General features: G+C 41.7%; 2 protein-coding genes across 4 annotated transcripts in view; both read right to left on the bottom strand.

The window, feature by feature from the left end:
- Positions 1–506: 506 nt before the first annotated feature.
- Positions 507–7,952, bottom strand: LOC129847399 (zinc finger protein ZFP2-like). Of its 2 annotated transcripts, none has more exons than XM_055915181.1 (3): positions 7,299–7,952; positions 3,781–3,985; positions 507–3,362 (listed from the first exon to the last, which is right to left on the bottom strand). In XM_055915181.1, the coding sequence occupies exons 2-3, from the start codon at positions 3,977–3,979 to the stop codon at positions 1,939–1,941; spliced, it is 1,623 nt and encodes a 540-aa protein (XP_055771156.1). In that variant the 5' UTR covers positions 3,980–3,985; positions 7,299–7,952; the 3' UTR covers positions 507–1,938. The 2 variants fall into 2 exon arrangements, with proteins under 2 accessions (XP_055771156.1, XP_055771157.1); XM_055915182.1 differs by having other exon boundaries at positions 3,781–4,725.
- A 4,413-nt stretch (positions 7,953–12,365) lies between these two features.
- The window catches only part of LOC129847401 (gastrula zinc finger protein XlCGF26.1-like), an 18,466-nt gene continuing 8,713 nt past the window's right edge, over positions 12,366–22,118 (bottom strand). The window contains exons 2-4 of one of the 2 annotated variants that reach the window (XM_055915185.1): positions 16,784–16,998; positions 14,651–16,366; positions 12,366–14,339 (exon numbers count right to left, since the gene is read on the bottom strand). In XM_055915185.1, the coding sequence (XP_055771160.1) occupies positions 14,326–14,339; positions 14,651–16,366; positions 16,784–16,982 (1,929 nt within the window). In that variant the 5' untranslated portion in view covers positions 16,983–16,998 and the 3' untranslated portion in view covers positions 12,366–14,325. Of the gene's footprint in view, positions 16,367–16,783; positions 16,999–22,118 lie in introns of both variants that reach the window. The other variant, XM_055915184.1, reaches the window with a different exon arrangement.

Genomic DNA, 22,118 nt, shown 5'->3' on the forward strand with positions numbered 1-22,118 from the left:
GCTTTCAATTTGAGCATCGATTTTTGTTGTCTTCAAAATACTTGATTGTGATTTTTTTCTGAAAGGAAAAAGGGAGATGAAGAACAGAAAACGTAAAAATAGAGTATTGTGGATGATATGCACTTTTAAAACGGTATTACCATTTCTTTTTAAATGCAGAAAGACTGTGCTTTCGTCATACATATTAAGTTAAATACGGCAAAGCTGACAAATTGCACTCAGCGCTTTGAGCAGCGCTCTCCATAGACAGACTTGGGAGAGTAGAGTGCCGACCACCCTAATTGACTGTTGATTGTCGATGTTCTCTTGTGTTCCAGCACAACGTTGCATGGAGTGAAAAACATTTTCCCAACCACTTTCGTGTAAAACATTTGGAAAGTGTTTAGTACGGTCTTTTAGCTGTTATTTTTGTTGGAAAATGAGATTGAGTTGGATGATTTTGTGAATGATCGCATTTTTCTCTCATGCCATGTCGTCAAAACTCAACAACGCGAGCCACTATGGGCAATAGGCCACGTGCTTTTATTGAAACAAAAGACAGGCTAGTTCTTTAACACCATATGCTCTAAAATTCATTCACTGTACATCATTCACAACACCGTAGGCTACTTCAAAATAACACTGTACATAACTCAAAGATCTAAGACTTGAAGAATTAGATATGTTTTAATTCACGTTGAGAAATGTGAAAGGAGGGTGAGAACAAATGTAAAATACTGTCATTATGGCTGCATTTACACAGGCAGCCCAAATGAGTTTATTTTTCTCCATTCACTGGTCTTTTTACCAATCACATGACATTTTTTCCCATCAGATCTTGGCTGCCTGTGTAAACTCAGCCTACATTGATTCAGTTTTGGTCTAACTTTATTAAACGAGCACCACTCTTTATTCTTCGCAAACATTCTCCGGTGTAGCCTCTTCTCTGGGCAGATGAACGAGTAGAGAAGAGACTGTGCGTAAAGTAGATAATCCCACACAGGCCTGCAGTTTGATGTTATATTATTCCAACAATTATTGTACGGCATCTTTTATTCTTGTGATTTATCATCACCATGATACAATACTGACTTTTCACGAATAAAGACAATCTACCAACATCATCCAACTTCAATGAAGAAGAAGATTACAGTTTGTTAGCATTTATTATTTAATTAATGGATACTTAACAACATTCTAAACCAGGGGTTGGAACCAGTTCAGGGAACAGAAAAGAAAACCGGAATTTCAAGGAACAGAACCAGAACTGACAACAAAAGGGATCTATACTGTTCCGGAACAGAACAATATTCTAAATAACACCGGTTCCATCCAGATCATGACATAACAATAGACTTGATGTCAATACAAACCAGCCCTTCTACTGAGTTGAAACATGTATAAAAAATATCCACAACTGAATTCTACTGGAGTCTATGGATTTATTTTGTATTCAATGGAATAGCCCATAGGGCCCATGGACAAATGTAGTGCACTATAGAATAGGGCCCATCGTCAAATGTAGTGCACCACAGAATAGGGCCCAAGGTCAAATGCAGTGCACTACAGAATAGGGCCCATGGTCAAATGTAGTGCACAACAGAGGGAATAGGGCACCATTTGGGACATGCCTTTTGGGACACTCAGCCCCAGTATATACTATATATAGACTCTTCCCCAGTATATACTATATATAGACTCAGCCCCCAGTATATACTATATACAGACTCTGCCCCAGTGTATACTATATACAGACTCAGCCCAGTATACAGGCCTATATAGACTCAGCCCCAGTATACAGGCCTATTTGTGAACTTCCAATACAGTCATAGAAGTAAAAGAAGATGAAGATAGTCCTAAATGGTGCTGCCCATGACCATGTTGTCACAAAAGACACAATTGCAAGGTTAGGTGTGAATTTCAATACCTATAGAGTTGCTTATGATCCTCACTTCACCTTTATTTCACATCACTCTCCTCTCCCTCAACTTCTTTCTCTTCTTGGACAATCACATTGAAAGCACAGGCAGGCTTCCCTCCAATGGATATTCTCTCATGACTTTTTAGACTTCTTAGCTGAGTGAATCCCTCTCCACACTGAGAGCAGTGGTAAGGCTTCTCTCCACTGTGTGATCTCTGATGATTCTTTAGGTCTCCAGCAAAACGAAAATTATTTCCGCACAGTGAGCAGTGGTAAGGTTTCTCCCCTGTATGAATTCTCTGGTGATTTGTAAGGCTTCCTGAATGATTGAAGCTCTTCCTACATGTGGTACAGTGGTAAGGCTTCTCTCCACTATGTACTAGTTCGTGTCTCTTAAGGTTTACTTTCTCACTGAAACTCCTCCCACATTGGGAGCAGAGGAAAGGTTTCTCTCCAGTGTGTACTCTTTGATGATTCTTAAGATTACTTGAGGTACTGAAACTCTTTCCACATTGAGGACAGATGTAACGATCAGGCAGTCTTGATGTATCTGGGTCAACTACACCCCTATTGTCCTCCTCTTCAACTTCTCTCATTTCCATCTCATCAATTGTCTTCTCATCCTTCTCCTCTTTGACAATCACATTGAAAGTAGAGGCAGGCGTCTCTCCAATATGTATTTTCTGATGACTTTTAAGACTTTTTAGTTCAGGGAATCCCTCACCACACTGAGAGCAGTGGTAAGGCTTCTCTCCACAGTGTGCTCTCTGATGATTCTTTAGGTTTCCAGCGAAACCAAAACTATTTCCGCACAGAAAGCAACGGTAAGGCTTCTCCCCTGTATGTATTCTCTGATGTTTCTTAAGATTTCCTGGCTGACTAAAACTCTTCTGACAAAGAGAGCAGTGATAAGGCTTCTCCCCTGTATGTACTCTTTGATGTTCCTTAAGACTTCCAGAACGATTGAAGCTTTTCCCACACTGGGTGCAGTGGTAAGGCTTCTCCCCACTATGCACCTTCTCATGTCCCGTGAGGTTGAATTTTTCCCGGAAACTCTTCCCACATGTGGCACAGTGAAATGGTTTCTCTGGAGTGTGTACTCTTTGATGATTCTTTAGATTACCTGAGGAACGGAAACTCTTCCCACACTGATGGCAGGGGAATCGACCACGAGCAGATAGTCTTGATGTATCTGGGTCAACTACACTACTAGTTTCCTGCTCTTCCTTAACTTCTCTCTTTACCTTCTGAACATCGATATCCTTTTCATCCTCCTCCTCTTTGACAATCACATTGAAAGTACTGGCAGGCTTCTCTCCACTGTGGGATCTCTGATGAGTCTTCAGGTCTCCTGCTCGACTGAAACACTTTCCACATTGAGGACAGGGGTAACTCCCACAACCAGGTAGTATTGATGCTGTGGAACTGGGTTCGTTGACTGAGTCTGGGATTGGGCTCTCTGCTGTAAGAATATGAACAGATATAGGGTAAGAAAGACAGAGGAACAAAGTATTTTAGCTTAATGCAGGATTCAACATTAATTAGGATTAACAGTGTATTGAAAGAAATACTTTTGCAAGGGGCTTGTTGCATTGCACATAGATAATGCCGCCATTGTCAAATTACAATGCATTGCGCAATGGTCGGTAGCCATCTTTTGGGGGCACTCGCCTTCCCTCTTATAAGCCATCAGACTGCTGAGGGTTATACTACAAAGCAGAATCAATGAGTTTGCCAGCTAACTTGCCTAAATATTCTGAATTAACATTTTATTCAACAACCATAAACATATATTTACATTTCTTAATGAACCAGAAAATCAATAGCTATTTTGGGTTGTTCAACTCTCTGAACCAAAGAGGTTGTTAGCCTGAATTTACCTGAGTCAACAGAGTCCCTGTCCTCCTCTCTCTCTTCCTCCTCCCCCTCATTGATTTCTCTCCCCTCTCCCTCCTCCTTGACAATCACATTGAGTTCCACTGTTTGACTGCAGTCCCCCAGCGTCACTGACACCAACTCTGGACCCCGCTGTGAGCTTCTCTGGGCTGGAACACCACAACCGGAACCCGGTTCAAACATGGTAGGCTGGATAGATGTAAAAGAGGAGACCCAACGAGTTCAAGGTGATTTTCACAAACCTATGTCGTGGTATAGCTCCAGAAAACAAAAATGTATCTAAGCTAGCTGACAACACATCCCGTCCAGCAGGAAACCTTTTCCATAAAATAAATATAGGATTGACGACAACAGTCAGTCAGATAAGGCCATAAGTGAAGAAAAACACTGGCTGTTGAGTACAAGCATATTCAGTTCAAATTCATTACTAATATATGATACACTCAGTGATTGAAATTAACACCCCATCCTCAGGAGCCTATTCAAACATTCGCCTATAGGCTATTAGGCAAGACAAGCATTTTCTTGTGTTAGAATTAGGGGCAATTCCAAGGTAACAGAGTGATGTAGACACAGAGTTGTCACTTTAAAATGTATGAAAAACCAATGAATGCAAAGTTAAACAAACCATACAACTCCATGGAGCACAAGGACTATTTTGAACAATTTCCAACAGAAAATTCTACAAAGTTTGGTAACAACGACAGCACCAAACAGCAAAAACGGTCAATCTGCACTGTTTTTGTATAATTTTCAGTGGAAATTGTTAAAAGTAGTTTAGAATTGTTTTTTTGTGTGTGTATTTTACCTCCTTTTCCTCGCCAATTTCGAGATATCCAATTGCGATTCAATTACGAAAAAAGAGACGCTCCTGTGGGTGTAAACTCATTGGACTTGGAAACTAGAAGTGTTCCTGGGTAGAATGGACACTGCAGCACAACGTACATAATTGTGTAAGGTGCAATAAATTATAGGAGTACACACATTGTTGACCATTTAGACTTGAAAAAATGTACAAATAAATAATATTTTATATAAATATTTTAATTATTCTTTGTATGATAACTAGTATAAAATATATTGATAATTGTGGACAATAATTAATAGGACTACACACAGAACACATTGTTGACCATTTAGTCTGGAAAAAATAAACAAATAAACAAAGAAATCACATAATATCTTATAGAAATACTTTTATTTACAAAGTATACACAGAGAGGAAGAGAGAGGACCAACTCGGCTGCAAATCTGTCTCCCTCCAGCAGGTGGCGTTTTCTCGTTTTGCCCACCAAGCAGAGAGTTTTGTATGGAGGTCAATGAGAGTGTCAATTTTGGTAAACAAAAAAAGTCATGGCTTATTTTCTACACAAGGTTTACTTGATCGAAAAGAAGTTGCGTCATCCTTAAGTGGTTACGAGTGTACTGATATAAGTAGGACACGTGACATGCGTGACACACAACTTTTAGAAAAAACATTGTCTCGAGATGGCCATGCATGTTCACGGCATGACGCTAGGGCTCTCCAGAGGGTGGTGTGGTCTGCACAACGCATCATCGTGGGGGCAAACTACCAGCCCTCCAGGACACCTCCCACACCCGATGTCACAGGAAGGCCAAAAAGATAATCAAGGACAAAAACCACCCAAGCCACTGCCTGTTCACCCCGCTACCATCCAGAAAGCGAGGTCAGTACAGGTGCATCAAAGTTGGGACCGAGAGACTAAAAAATAGCTTCTATCTCAAGGCCATCAGTCTATTAAACATCACTAACACAGAGAGGCTGCTACCTACATACAGACTTTACCATATCTTTATATGCATATATTCTAATTCCATTTCTTTACTTAGATTTTAGATTTGTGTGTATTGGGTAGTTGTTATGGAATTGTTAGATTACTTGTTAGATATTACTGGAATGGCGGAACTGCAAGCACAAGCATTTCGCTACACTTGCATTAACATTTGCTAACCATGTGTATGTGACCAATAACATTTGATTTGATCCATCTCGCTCCGTTGAATACAGGCGGTTGGCGTCAACAACCCTCATCAAATATTCAAAAAAGGATTACAATAATGAGATGTATCAACCAATTCAAAGAAAGGATAGGGGGAAGCTAGACAGCCCACCGTGCAGCTTTGTGGACAACTACTCCCATTATTAGGGCGGAAAGACATGCATCTTGTCAGTATATCCATGACGGGACTCTTATTCTGAAGGATTCCAAAAGATCCTTGACCCGGAAGTACTTCCTTATTCTTGCCTGTTTCACAACTGCATTTTATTATTTTGATGGAATTTTGTTTCTTATGTCGCTACAAGTTATGTCGATATTCCTTCTTAATTTGCTTGAAAAAGTGTTACACCTTGATCACACCGACAGTATCATTGTATTTTGGTACACCAGAAGTACATTCATTCATTTCCATAGGGACACTGTTCTTGCTTTACAGCATTGCTTTGCATAGGCAGTGCATTCGTTGAATTGATATACATAAAAGTGTATGCCTGGACGGCTTGGCAGAAATGGTAGCTGAAGGCTGAACTGTTGCTGCGCACCATTTTGCGCAATATCACTGTAGGTGTGTTCGAAGCATTGGGATTCGACGTTTGCATAAACTGGTAGTTGGTGTTGTGCCGAAAATGTCCCCCCTGCCAGAAACCCCCCCTTCGCGTGAACGCGGACGCACTCAATTCTTCATTGCTGCGATTTGCTTCCTTGTTGAGATTTCTGATCACGTTTACTCCCTCTCTGTTTAATATAACACACATACAATAATTATTAATTCCGGTTGCATATCCTGACGCGAAGTTTGTTCTATATAAAGTATTTTGGTGGCTCATGTTGACCAGTAGTGTTTGCCACTGGAAGTATTTGACTCTAGACACAAAATTAAGGAAATTAGAAGGGGGGGTTTCGGCAAGGCTAATTTCTTTTCGGCAGGCAAGAAAATGTAAAATTGCGTGCGTGCGCGTGCGTTCACGCATTAGGGGGGGCTGAATTCTGGCAGGGGGATGATTTTCGGCACAACACCTGTAAACGTTAGTTTAGCAACGGTTAGTCCTGCTAATTTTGCTAGCTGGTTACCTAAATAGCTAAACCAAACATCTGTTTTATTTATTTAACTAGGCAAATCAGTTAAGAAATTCTTATCTGCAATGACGGCCTACCAAAAGGCCTGTGGCTAAACAAGGAGCAGCCGGTTAGCTAATTCCTCGCAACAGTCATTTTACGCACGATGACACGACAGCTGGCTAACTATGAAATAAAAGTTACACTTCAACCGTGACCCTGAAATAAAGTTAGCATGTTAGTTAGCTAGCTACACAAACGGGTTGGACGGGAGATGTGTTGCTAGCTAGCTAACGGCTGGCTAGCTAGGATAACAACAAAGACAGGCCGCGGCAATAACTTCCGTTTCATCATTGAATGCGTTGGTTTACAGACCGTGCTACAAGCATCATTAAAACAAATAATAATAATTAGCAATAGGTTACCTGGAACTGATTTCCTGTAGCTAATTGTTTGGCTGAAAATAACTTTAGGAAATGGTGAGGTCTCGTAAAGGAAGCGGGGAAAAACGTATCCACTTTCCCGAGTGAGTTTGGTCTGGATTATGAGATGCTGCAGGAAATGTTCGTGAGTGTCGTATCAGCGTAGTCATTGTGCATGTTTTACCGGCCTTTGTTTTGCCTGACTTCTTTCCGTCAAACGAAAATAGATTTCTCAACCAAAACAAGACAGCTATCATTACATTATATTTCTATCAGCAGTGTGATGTTATATTATTACAACAGTGTATAGCATCTGTTATCCTTTATCATCATGTTACTATCAAATCCATTGTATGGGTCACACGTGGTTAGCAGATGTTAATGCCAGTGTAGCGAAATGCTTGGCTTCTAGTTCCGACAGTGCAGTAATATCTAACAAGTCATCTAACAATTCCACAAATCTAAAGGGATGGAATAAGAATATTTACATATAAATATATGGATGACCGAGAGGCATAGGCAAGATGCAATAGATAGTATAAAATACAGTATATACATATATGAGATGAGTAATGTAAGATATGTAAACATTAAAGTGGCATTATTTGAAGTATTTAAAGTGACTATACTGACATCAATAAAGACAATCTACCAACATAATACAGGATTTCGCGACATTCTTTTTGATACATTTTGTGATATTTTTTTCTCACGTTAATTTCATATAAAGCAATAAAAAGTCATATGTGATCAGTTTTGAAGATTTTAAGCAGAATACATAATACAAAAACAATTAGAAACATTTAAAGTACTCAAACTTTCCTGAACAAACAGCTCTTTTTCTGAACAAAGAAAGGGGTGGAAGCTCAGAGTTCCAACATAACAAAATGCCGCCATAATGTGTAGGTACTAAACAATATTAAACTAGGACAAAAGAAACACCTGGGGTCGAATCTGCAATTAAGACATATTATATCTCAAGTTCATCTTCCATGAAAACAGTTAGAGACAAAGTGCTTTTTTGAAAACAAACACAGCTCATTTTCTGAACATCATGAGAGGTAGGGGGGGGGGGTGACTAAGTGCCAGGCTCATCTAGGCCTATATCTCAATGTAATCATATTATTATTTGACCCTGCTGGTCATCTATGAACATTTGAACATCTTGGCCATGTTCTGTTATAATCTCCATCCGGCACAGCCAGAAGAGGACAGGCCACCCCTCATAGCCTGGTTCCTCTCTAGGTTTCTTCCTATGTTCTGGCCTTTCTAGGGAGTTTATCCTAGCCACCATGCTTCTACACCTGCATTGCTTGCTGTTTGGGGTTTTAGGCTGGGATTCTGTACAGCACTTTGTGGTATCAGCTGATGTAAGAAGGGCTCTTTAAATACATTTGATTGATTGATTGATCCTCCTCCATATCAATTGCTCCACTGCGGAGTCGTTGGTTGTGGTACATGAAGACCAAGGCTCGTAGGTTGTTGTTAGAGGTTGATCGCCTACGGCTGGGCAACACAAGCTTGTAGACACTGTTGCTTCGCTCAGCATCAGCCAAGTTTGAGACTGCATGTTTGTAGCGTTTGGCCAGGGTGCTCAGCACAGGAAGTCTCTCTTGAAGGCCATCCCAGAAGATATCCAAATTGACAACCCCATCTCACTGTGGCTCTCAGTGCTGCTGGCCCTACATTGGTCAAGAAGGCATCTAGTTCATCTCGTGGTACCTTACTGAAGCCTGGAAGAGCCTTGTAGCTGGACACTCTCAACCATAAACACAATGTGACGTTGATCAAACACCCTAACTTCTTGGAGGACCTCCATGGCAGGCTGTCCATCTCACATGTACTTTGTACGTTTTTCCCCTCTGCATTGCTGTATGCCTCTTCAACAGTGCTCAACATATTTTGTTTTCACAGCAAACGGCAAGTTGTCAACTGGGTTAAAGTAGTGCAAACAAGCCTCATTCTGTAGTTATTTGTTTGCTACAATATTCATCTGCAAGTCCTCTCAATAGTGAAAGATCTTTGTCGTCACGGGGCGTCTGCTCTGGAAGATGTGGAGAAGCTGCAGGATGACTTTGCACTTGTCTGCCATGATGTTCAGCTGAATCTGCAGCAACTGAACCAGTTCGTGGTCTTGTAGCATCTCGTGGTCTTGTAGCATCTCGTGGTCTTGTAGCAGCTCGTGGTCTTGTAGCAGCTCGTGGTCTTGTAGCATCTCGTGGTCTTGTAGCATCTCGTGGTCTTGTAGCAGCTCGTGGTCTTGTAGCATTTCGTGGTCTTGTAGCAGCTCGTGGTCTTGTAGCATCTCGTGGAGATTCTCTACAGACTGCGGTGCACTTTGGCCCCACGTCTGTGAATGACACAGAATAAAAAAAGAGGAACATAGGAAATATGAAATGACATCACGGCATAATTACAATGATATGACAATGACTTAAGCAATTGTAGAATGCATGTAGATTTAAATCATACCTGTATTTCAATCTGTATTTATTTAACGAGGCAAGTCAGTTTAGAACGAATTCTTATTTACAATGACGGCCTACCAAAAGGCAAAAGGCCTCCTGCGGGGACGGGGGCTGTGATTAAAAATAAAAATAAATTAAATAAAAATATAGGACAAAACACACATCATGACAATAGAGACAACACTACACAAAGAGAGATCTAAGACAACAACACAGCATGGCAGCAACACATGACAACACAGCATGGCAGCAACACATGACAACACAGCATGGCAGCAACACATGACAACACAGCATGGCAGCAACACACGACAACACAGCATGGCAGCAACACACGACAACACAGCATGGCAGCAACATATGACAACAAAGCATGTCTGCAACACATGACAACACAGCATGTCTGCAACACATGACAACACAGCATGTCTGCAACACACGACAACACAGCATGGCAGCAACACACGACAACACAGCATGGCAGCAACACATGACAACACAGCATGGCAGCAACACACGACAACACAGCATGGCAGCAACACATGACAACACAGCATGGCAGCAACACATGACAACACAGCATGGCAGCAACACACGACAACACAGCATGGCAGCAACACACGACAACACAGCATGGCAGCACTGCCCAGCATGGCAGCAACACATGACAACACAGCATGGCAGCAACACATGACAACACAGCATGGCAGCAACACATGACAACACAGCATGGCAGCAACACATGACAACACAGCATGGACCCATTGTAGAGGCCATACTTCTCTGAGTGGTACTACAATGATGAGAATCATGAGTTCCAGCGTGTTGCACATGGATTGGGAGCCATAGTCGCTCTCTTCCGCCCTGCCAGTTTGTTGGCGAGGAAGGTAAGGTATCTTGTTTTCCGTGCCCCTTGTTCAGCTGATTAAAAGGTTTGTGGAAAGCACTCCCTAGCAGATTCATGATGTGAGCCACTTATCCACTCTCACATTCCACTCACACACACCTCTCCTCTCCATCAGCCTTGGGGCTTGCTATCAACACAAGATGCACCTCCCATTCAAACTCTCAAACAAAACAAATAGATTCAAAGCTGATCAATCGCTTTTAATATGAGCATCGATTTTGGTTGTCTTCAAAATACTTGATTGTGATTTTTTCTGAAAGGAAAAAGGGAGAATAGAGTATTGTGGTTGATATGTACTTTTTAAACGGTTTTGCCATTTCTGTTTAAATCCAGAAAGATTGTGCTTTCGTCATACGTATTAAGTTTAATACGGCAAAACTGACAAATTGCACTCAGCGCTTTGAGCAGCGCTCTCCATAGACAGACTGGGGAGAGTAGAGTGCCGACCACCCTACTAAAGCCAAGGTTAGCCGAGTAAAAGTTTGAGTAAAACGCCACTCACCTTGATTCTTTCAGCGCTTGCCAGTCGTCCCTGCTACCACTGTAGTCATGGTGATCTGCCGCTGCTGTGGGAACTGTTCTGACATTCTCATATATTTTGCTGATTCGAATTGACTGTTGATTGTCGACTTTCTATATGTTCCAGCACAACGTTGCACGGAGTGAAAAACATTTTCCCAACCACTTTCGTATAAAACATGTAAAAAGTGTTTAGTACGGTCTTTTAGCTGTTATTTTTGTTGGCAAATGAGATTGAGTTGGATGATTTTGTGAATGATCGCATTTTTCTCTCATGCCGTCAAAACTCAACAACGCCGGTCACTATGGGCAATAAGCCACGTGCTTTTATTGAAACAAAAGACAGGCTAGTTCTGTAACGCCACGTGCTCTAAAATTCATTCACTGTACATCATTCACAACACTTAAAAATTACACTGTACATCATTCACAACACTTAAAAATTACACTGTACATCATTCACAACACTGTAGGCTACTTCAAAATAATACTGTACATACCCAAGATCTATGACTTGAAGAATTATATATTTTAATTCATGTTGAGTAATGTGGAAGGAGGGTGAGCACAAATGTAGAATAGTGTCATTATGGCTGCATTTACACAGGCAGCCCAATTGAGGGTTTTTTCTCCATCCATTGGTCTTTTTACCAATCACATAAAAAAAATTCACATCAGATCTTGGCTGCCTGTGTAAACTCAGCCTATGATCCTACATTGATTCAGTTTTGGTCTAACTTTAAAACGAGCACCACTCTTTATTCTTCACAAACATTCTCCGGTGTAGCCTCTTCTCTGCGAAGCTGAACAAGTAGAGCAGAAATTGTGTGTAACGTAGATAATCCACTCTCCATTCATCACAAACATTCACCAGAGTAGCCTCTTATATTTAAGCAATAAGGCCAGAGGGGGTGTGGTATATGGCCAATATACCACGGCTAAGTGCTGTTCTTAAGCACGACGGAAAGCGGACTGCCTGGATACAGCCCTTAGCGGTGGTATATTGGCCATATACCAAACCCCCGAGGAGCCTTACTGCTATAATAAACTGGTTACCAATGTAATTAGAGCAGTAAAAATACATGTTTTTGTCATACTGTCTGATATAACAACGGCTGTCAGCCAATCAGCATTCAGGGCTCGAACCAGGCAGTTTATAATATTCCAACAACGCAGTGAGTGTATGGCATGTTTTATTCTTGTGATTTATCACCACCATGATACAATACAGACTTTTCATGGATAAAGACAATCTACCAACATCATCCACCTTCAATGAAGAAGATTAGTTTCTTAGAATTTATTATTTAATTAATGGATACGTTACAATATTCTAAACAAGGAGTTGGAACCAGTTCAGGGAACAGAAAAGAAAAACGGAATTTCAAGGAACAGAACCAGAACTGACAACAAAAGGGATCTATACTGTTCCGGAACAGAACAATATTCTAAATAACACCATTTCCATCCAGATCATGACATAACAATAGACTTGATGTCAATACAAACCAGCCCTTCTACTGAGTTTAATCATGTATAAAACATATCCACAACTGAATTCTACTGGAGTCTATGGACTTAATTTGTATTCAATAGAATAGCCCATAGGGCCCATGGACAAATGTAGTGCACTATAGAATAGGGCCCATGGACAATTGTAGTGCACTACAGAATAGCACCCATGGTCAAATGTAGTGCACTACAGGATAGGGCCCATGGTCAAATGTAGTGCACTACAGAATAGGGCCCATGGTCAAATGTAGTGCACTACAGAATAGGGCCCATGGTCAAATTTAGTGCACTACAGAGGGAATAGTGCACCATTTTGGAAATTCAGCTCCAGTATATACCAGTATATAATATATATAGACTCAGCCCCCAGTATATACTATATAGACTCAGCCCCCAGTTTATACTATATAGACTCAGCCCCCAGTATATACTATATATAGACTCAGCCCCCAGTATATACTATATACAGACTCAGCCCCCAGTATACAGGCCTCTATAGACTATGCTACTGTTTTACATGTTAGTCATGTACATATGTTACTTTAACAGGAAATAAAAATATATTTAAAAAAACATTCTACTACATATTCATCATCTAAAGCACCACCCCAACATCAACATATGTGATGACATCATCAACCAATGAGTGAGTACCAGTAGGTCATTATGACGCCGCAACACTGTGATGCAGTGCCTTAGACCACTGTGCCACTCGGGAGGCCAGACGTCATGTTTTTACCATGACTAGACTAAGGTTTGTCAATGATCATGCTATTAATCAGCTTCTTGATATGACACACCGGTCAGGTGGATGGATTATCTTGGCAAAGGGAAAATGCTCAATAACAGGGACGTAAACAAATTTGTATATAGCACTACTACAGCAACCACTATAGTTGTTAATGATCTTGTCTCGATCTCATCTAAATACGGACGATGCTATTACGTTACGGAATTACCCCGACTGCTGACCTGGCTGTGACAAGGCTACAGTCGGATTTTACAGTTGTGCAGGAAAGCCCTTACTGATTTTTAAAACTCATACTTAATTGTCTCAGTTGGATTACATCTTCCCTCACTCATCGGATGGTTTTATAAATTGAACGAGTCCCAGCATACAAAGACCTTGGTGTGATATAGCGTTAACATTTTTTTTTTTTTAACATACGACTGAGCTTGTTAAGAAACTAAGATTTGAAGTGTTATTTTTTTTTTTACAGAAACTGATCTAGTCTCTCTCTAGTCAGCAGGAAGCAGATTGTGTAGTCAACCTTTCTACCGGTTCTCAATTATGGTGATACTATTAATAAAAGAGCAGGTGCCTCTAAATGATAAGTTATCAAACCCGTTCACTGGTTCCCTTGTGCCTTGCGTGTGTCGAATGATCTACAATGCACTTTAAAATTGGAGGAATTGGTGCCTCTAGGGCCTTTCAGACGGTTGTTAGGGACCTTGTTACTAAAGAATGTGTCTGTTTTTTTTATGATTGCATTTCACTTTTCGTGTATTGTTGTGTATAACACCTTGTATATTGTGTTTATGAACGGGTAGTTGAATGTGTTAATTGTGTATTAATGTGTATTGTGGTGCTATACAGGCCTCATCTGGAAAAGAGACCTTGGTCTCAGCATCGACTCCCTGTCAAAATAAAGGTCAGATTAATACACTCTCCAGCACATTAGGTGGTGGTAGTGGTGATGGTATTCAAGTTGAGTTAATTTGTGAACTTCCAATACAGTCAAAGAAGTAAAAGAAGACGAAGATAGCCCTAAATGGTGCTGTCCATGACCATGTTGTCACAAAAGACACCATTGCAAGGATAGGTGTGAATTTCAATACTTATAGAGTTGCTCATGTATCCTCACTTCACCTTTATTTCACATCACGCTCCTCTCCCTCAACTTATTTCTCTTCTTGGACAATCACATTGAAAACACAGGAAGGCTTACCTCCAATGGATATTCTCTCATGACTTTTTAGACTTCTTAGCTGAGTGAATCCCTCTCCACACCGAGAGCAGTGATAAGGCTTCTCTCCACTGTGTGATCTCTGATGATTCTTTAGGTCTCCAGCAAAACGGAAATTATTTCCGCACAGTGAGCAGTGGTAAGGTTTCTCCCCTGTATGAATTCTCTGATGATCTCTAAGGCTTCCTGAATGATTGAAGCTCTTCCCACATGTGGTGCAGTGGTAAGGCTTCTCTCCACTATGTACTCTTTCGTGTCTCTTAAGATTTACTTTTTCACTGAAACTCTTCCCACATTGTGAGCAGAGGAAAGGTTTCTCTCCAGTGTGTACTCTTTGATGATTCTTAAGATTACTTGAGGAAGTGAAACTCTTTCCACATTGAGGACAGGGGTAACGACCACGATCAGGCAGTCTTGATGTATCTGGGTCAACTACACCACTATTGTCCTCCTCTTCAACTTCTCTCATTTCCTTCTCATCAATTTTCTTCCCATCCTCCTCCTCTTTGACAATCATATTGAAAGTACAGTCACCATCCTCCTCTTTGACAATCACATTGAAAGTAGAGGGAGGCGTCTCTCCAATATGCATTTTCTGATGGCTTTTAAGACTTTTTAGTTGAGGGAATCCCTCCCCACACTGAGAGCAGTGGTAAGGCTTCTTTCCACAGTGTGATCTCAGATGATTCTTTAGGTTTCCAGCGAAACAAAAACTATTTCCACACAGAGAGCAATGGTAAGGCTTCTCCCCTGTATGTATTCTCTGGTGTTTCTTAAGGTTTCCTGGCTGACTAAAACTCTTCCGACAAAGAGAGCAGTGGTAAGGCTTCTCCCCTGTATGTACTCTTTGATGTTCCTTAAGACTTCCAGAACGATTGAAGCTTTTTCCACACTGGGTGCAGTGATAAGGCTTCTCCCCACTATGTACCTTCTTATGTCTCGTGAGATTGAATTTTTCACGGAAACTCTTCCCACATGTGACACAGTGAAATGGTTTCTCTCGAGTGTGTACTCTTTGATGATTCTTTAGATTACCTGAGGAACGAAAACTCTTCCCACACTGATGGCAGGGGAAACGACCACGACCAGGTAATCTTGATGTATCTGGGTCAACTACACCACTAGTTTCCTGCTCTTCCTTAACTTCGCTCTTTACCTTCTCATCGATTTCCTTTTCATCGTCCTCCTCTTTGACAATCACATTGAAAGTACTGGCAGGCTTCTCTCCACTGTGCGATCTCTGATGAGTCTTCAGGCCTCCTGCTCGACCGAAACCCTTTCCACATTGGGAGCAGTGGTAAGATTTCTCTCCAGTGTGAACTCTCTGGTGATTCTTTAGATTACCTGAGGAACTGAAACTCTTTCCACATTGAGGACAGGGGTAACGACCACGAAGTCTTGATGTATCTGGGGCAACTACACCACTAGTTTCCTTCTCTTCCTCAACTCCTCTCTTTTCCTTCTCATCCTCCTCCTCTTTGACAATCACATTGAGAGTACAGTTACCCTCCTCCTCTTTGACAATCACATTGAAAATACTGGCAGGTTTCTCTCCACTGTGCGACCTCTGATGAGTCTTCAGGTCTCCTGCTCGACTGAAACACTTTCCACATTGAGGACAGGGGTAACTCCCACAACCAGGTAGTATTGATGCTGTGGAACTGGGTTCGTTGACTGAGTCTGGGATTGGGCTCTCTGCTGTAAGAATATGAACAGATATAGGGTAAGAAAGACAGAGGAACAAAGTATTTTAGCTTAATGCAGGATTCAACATTAATTAGGATTAACAGTGTATTGAAAGAAATACTTTTGCAAGGGGCTTGTTGCATTGCACATAGATAATGCCGCCATTGTCAAATTACAATGCATTGCGCAATGGTCGGTAGCCATTTTTTGGGGGCACTCGCCTTCCCTCTTATAAGCCATCAGACTGCTGAGGGTTATACTACAAAGCAGAATCAATGAGTTTGCCAGCTAACTTGCCTAAATATTCTGAATTAACATTTTATTCAACAACCAAAAACACATGTTTACATTTCTTAATGAACCAGAAAATCAATGGCTATTTTGGGCTGTTCAACTCTCTGAACCAAAGAGGATTTTGCCTGAATTTACCTGAGTCAACAGAGTCCCTGTCCTCCTCTCTCTCTTCCTCCTCCCGCTCATTGATTTCTCTCTCCTCGCCCTCCTCCTTGACAATCACATTGAGTTCCACTGTTTGACTGCAGTCCCCCAGCTTCACTGACAGCAACTCTGGACCCCGCTGTGAGCTTCTCTGGGCTGGAACACCACAATCAGAACCTGGTTCAGACATGGTAGGCTGGATAGATCTAAAAGAGGAGACCGAAAGAGTTCAGGGTGATTTTCAGAAACTTAGATTATGGTATAGCTCCAGAAAAGACAACAAAAATGTTTCTAAGCTAGTTAACCACACATCCCGTAGGAACCCCTAAAAAAATATAAGATAGAAGGCAACAGCCAGTCAGATTAGGCTATAAGTACAGGGTAGCCTAGTGGTTAGAGCGTTGCAAGATTGGATCCCCCGGGCTGACAAGGTGAAAATCTGTCGTTCTGCCCCTGAACAAGGCAGTTAACTCACCGTTCCTAGGCCGTCATTGGAAATAAGAATGTGTTCTTAACTGACTTGCCTAGTTAAATAAAGGTAAAATAAATTCAGTTGATATTCATATCACTAATATCTAATTACCACCCCATCCTCAGTATTCAAACAGGTAACACAAGCACTGTGTGTTAGAATTAGGGGCAATTCCAAGGTAACAGAGTGATGCTGAGACACAGAGTTGTCACTTTAAAAATGTATGAATGCAAAGTTAAACAAACCATACAACTCCATGGAGCACAGGGACTATTTCCACTGAACAAACCATACAACTCCATGGAGCACAAGGACTATTTCCACTGAACAAACCATACAACTCCATGGAGCACAAGGACTATTTCCACTGAACAAACCATACAACTCCATGGAGCACAAGGACTATTTCCACTGAACAAACCATACAACTCCATGGAGCACAAGGACTATTTCCACTGAACAAACCATACAACTCCATGGAGCACAAGGACTATTTCCACTGAACAAACCATACAACTCCATGGAGCACAAGGACTATTTCCACTGAACAAACCATACAACTCCATGGAGCACAAGGACTATTTCCACTGAACAAACCATACAACTCTATGGAGCACAAGGACTATTTCCACTGAACAAACCATACAACTCCACCATGGCCTATTCATTGCCTTACCTCCCTTATCCAACCACATTTGCACACACTGTATATAGACTTTTTATATTGTATTATTGACTGTATGTTTGTTTATTCCATGTGCAACTCTGTGTTGTTGTTTGTGTCGCACTGCTCTGCTTTATCTTGGCCAGGTCGCAGTTGTAAATGAGAACTTGTTCTCAACTGGCCTACCTGTGTCACGCCCTGACCTTAGTTATCTTTGTTGTATTTTGGTTAGGTCAGGGTGTGACGAGGGTGGTATGTGTGTTTTTGTCTTGTCTATGGGTTTTTGTATATCTATGGGGTTTTGGTATTGTCTAGGTAAATGTAGGTCTATGGTTGCCTGAATTGGTTCCCAATCAGAGGCAGCTGTTTATCGTTGTCTCTGATTGAGGATCCTATTTAGGTTGCCATTTTCCCTTTTGGTTTGGTGGGTTCTTGTCTATGTGATGTCTGCACTCGTTATTATTATCTTCAGGTTCGTTTTGTTAGTTTGTTTGGTGTTTATTCGTTCATTAAAAGAAGAATGTATACATATCGCGCTGCGCCTTGGTCTCATCGTCACGGCAAACGTGACAACCTGGTTAAATAAAGGTGAAATACATTTAAAAAAATAAAAAATGCACAAGGACTATTTCCACTGAACATTCTACAACGTTTGATAACAATGACAGCAAACAGCACAAACCGTTAAACTGTTATTAAACTTTATATCTGCACTGTTCTTCAAGTAAATCAATCAATTTTATTTTATATAGCCCTTCGTACATCAGATAATATCTCGAAGTGCTGTACAGAAACCCAGCCTAAAACCCCAAACAGCTAGAATGCAGGTGTAGAAGCACGAGTAAATGTGTTTTTGTATAATTTTCAACGTCAGCGAGACAAAAAGGCGCAGTATACTACAGGAAACGGAGTGGCTGAGCACGCCCCCCATTCACATCGACGGGTCTGTAGTGGAGCGGGTCGAGAGCCTCAAGTTCCTCCGTGTTCCACATCACTAAGGAACTATCATGGTCCAAAAACACAGACCGCAAGGCACTTCAGAGGGTAGTGTGTATGGCCCCAGTACATCACTGGGGCCGAGCTCCCTGCCACCCAGGGCCTCTATACCAGGTGGCGTCAGAGGAAGGACCTAAAAATGGTCAAAGACTCCATCTACCCAAGTCATCTACTGCACGGCCAGCGGTACCAGAATACCAAGTTTGGCACCAAAAGGCTCTGGAACAGCTTCTACCCCCAAGCCATTAGACTGCTGAACAGCTTCTACCCCCAGGCCATCGGACTGCTGAACAGCTTCTACCCCCAAGCCATCAGACTGCTGAACAGCTTCTACCCCCAAACCATTAGACTGCTGAACAGCTTCTACCCCCAAGCCATTAGACTGCTGAACAGCTTCTACCCCCAAGCCATCAGACTGCTGAACAGCTTCTACCCCCAAGCCATCAGACTGCTGAACAGCTTCTACCCCCAAGCCATCAGACTGCTGAACAGCTTCTACCCCCAAGCCATTATACTGCTGAACAGCTTCTACCCCCAAGCCATCAGACTGCTGAACAGCTTCTACCCCCAAGCCATCAGACTGCTGAACAGTTCATCAAATGGCTACCCAGACTATTTGCATTGACCCCCTTTTGTTTGTTGCACTGATTCTCTTGCACCCTCACAAATACTATACAAAACACACACACACACACACAGTACCAGTCAAAAGTTTGGACACACCTTGGGTCAATAATTGGCTTGGGCCAATAAACACGAGCAATGGACATTATACCGGTAGAAATCTGTCCTTTGGTCTGACGAGTCCAAATTCTTGGTTCCAACCACTGTGTCTTGACACGCAGAGTAGGTGAACGGATGATCTCCGTATGTGTGGTTCTCACCGTGACTCATGGAGGAGGTGTGATGGTGCTTTGCTGGTGACACTGTCTGGGATTTATTTTGAATTCAACGCACATTTAAATAGCATGGCTACCACAGCATTCTGCAGCGATACGCCTTCCCATCTGGTAGGCGCTTAGTGGGACTATCATCTGTTTTTCAACAGGACAATGACCCCAAACGCACCTCCAGGCTGTGTAAGGGCTATTTGACTAAGGAGCGTGATGGAGTGCTGCATCAGATGACCTGGCTTCCACAATCACCCGACCTCAACCCAACTGAGATGGTTTGGGATGAGCTGGACTGCAGAGTGAAGGAAAAGCAGCCAACAAGTGCTCAGCATATGTGGGAACTCCTTGAAGACCGTTGGAAAAGCATTCATTTAACACTTTTTTGGGGGTTACTACATGATTCCACGTGCTATTTTATAGTTGATGTCTTCACAATTAAAAAAATTGTAAAAATAAGGAAAACCCCTTTGAAGGAGTAGGACTGTGCAAACTTCTGACTGATTCTGTACGCTACCGTTACTCTATTATATATCCCGACTGCCTAGTCACCTTTACCCCTAACTACATGCATATATTACCTCAACTACCTCAATATTCATCTGATTATGGCAAATTATCCAATAGTCACTGTAAACACCTTACTCTGCTTATCTTAAAATCGGTGTACGGTCAAGAAATCAAAGCAAGCATCAACGCCGATTTAAAATAAGTTTTTCTGAGCAACATTTCAAACTATAGGACATGTAGCATTTCAAATCTGAATTCCAGCCGATTGTATTTCAAATCTGAATTCCAGCCGATTGTATTTCAAATCTGAATTCCAGCCGATTGTATTTCAAATCTGAATTCCAGCCGATTGTATTTCAAATCTGAATTCCAGCAGATTGTATTTGATCTGCACATGTGCTGGCAACAGCAAAGCGAGCCTCCCTGTTAAGTGCAAGTGAAGTGAGTTTGGAAACAACTAAATGTACATGTCTTAGAAATAGTTTCTCACAAACAAAATGTTATATGTCCAAACTCGGAATCAAAATGTGCTTATAAAAATAACATGGTCGCTGTGGGAGAACATTCATTTTGAGTAGTAATCTTCTGCATTTATCTGAGTGCCATCGGGTAGCCGGGTTTTTAGATGTTTCCATGGAAACAGGATTATTATTAGATTAATCGTTCTTCTTGCGAAGCACATTTTTAATCAAACTATTATGTTAATCTGACTATCCACAGTAATATTATTGTGTCCATGTAACCTCACACACACAGGTAATGCTATTCCTTGTATTTTATTGTTTTCCTATTCTCATTTTCCTTTTTAACTCTGCATTGTTTGGAAAGGGCTCGTCAGTCAGCATTTCACTGTAAAGTCTACACCTGTGACAAAACAGGGGAAAAGGGGGATACCTAGTCAGTTGTACAACTGAATGCATTCAACTGAAATGTGTCTTCCGCATTTAACCCGACCCCTCAATCAGAGAGGTGCGGGTGGCCTGCCATAATCGGCATCCACGTCTTCGGCGCCCGGTAGAACAGTTGCCTTGCTCAGGGGCAGAACGACAGATTTTTACCTCGTCAGCTCGGGGATTCGATCCAGCAACTTGGGCTCGTAAGTAAGCATTTCCACTGTAAAAGTCTACACCGGTGACAAAACATCTGATTTCATATAAAATTGTCAATAGAAAAAAATAGTTATTTTTTGGGGGGGGGGGGGTTTCAATTCTAAATAAAAATCATCGACTCAACCTGTCTTCAATGACTTTCAGTTCTCTTCATTGAACTTCTTTATTCCATAAAGAGAATAATGTTATTTTCTTTTAGAGTCACTGTGAAACAAATCATTAGTCCCCTTCTCTCATATCCGTTATCAAACTAATGATCTTCAAGCTGGAACAAGTTAGTAATCTGCTACCGTAGTCAGAGCTAGCGATACATTCCAGCTCATGAATTTCCCGAATAGCTGTATTTGCATTAGCTACGCTATCTGCTACTTGTTATTGTTGCCAACTTCACACCGTCACTGTCCCTTCACACTGTCACTGAGTTCACTGTCCCTTCACACCGTCACTGACCCTTCACACTGTCACTGTCCCTTCACACCGTCACTGTCCCTTCACACCGTCACTGTCTCTTCACACTGTCACTGTCCCTTCACACTGTCACTGAGTTCCCTGTCCCTTCACACTGTCACTGAGTTCCCTGTCCCTTCACACTGTCACTGAGTTCCCTGTCCCTTCACACTGTCACTGAGTTCCCTGTCCCTTCACACCGTCACTGAGTTCACTGTCCCTTCACACTGTCACTGAG

The sequence above is a fragment of the Salvelinus fontinalis genome, unplaced genomic scaffold (assembly GCF_029448725.1).
Source record: "Salvelinus fontinalis isolate EN_2023a unplaced genomic scaffold, ASM2944872v1 scaffold_0825, whole genome shotgun sequence".
NCBI lineage: Eukaryota > Metazoa > Chordata > Actinopteri > Salmoniformes > Salmonidae > Salvelinus > Salvelinus fontinalis.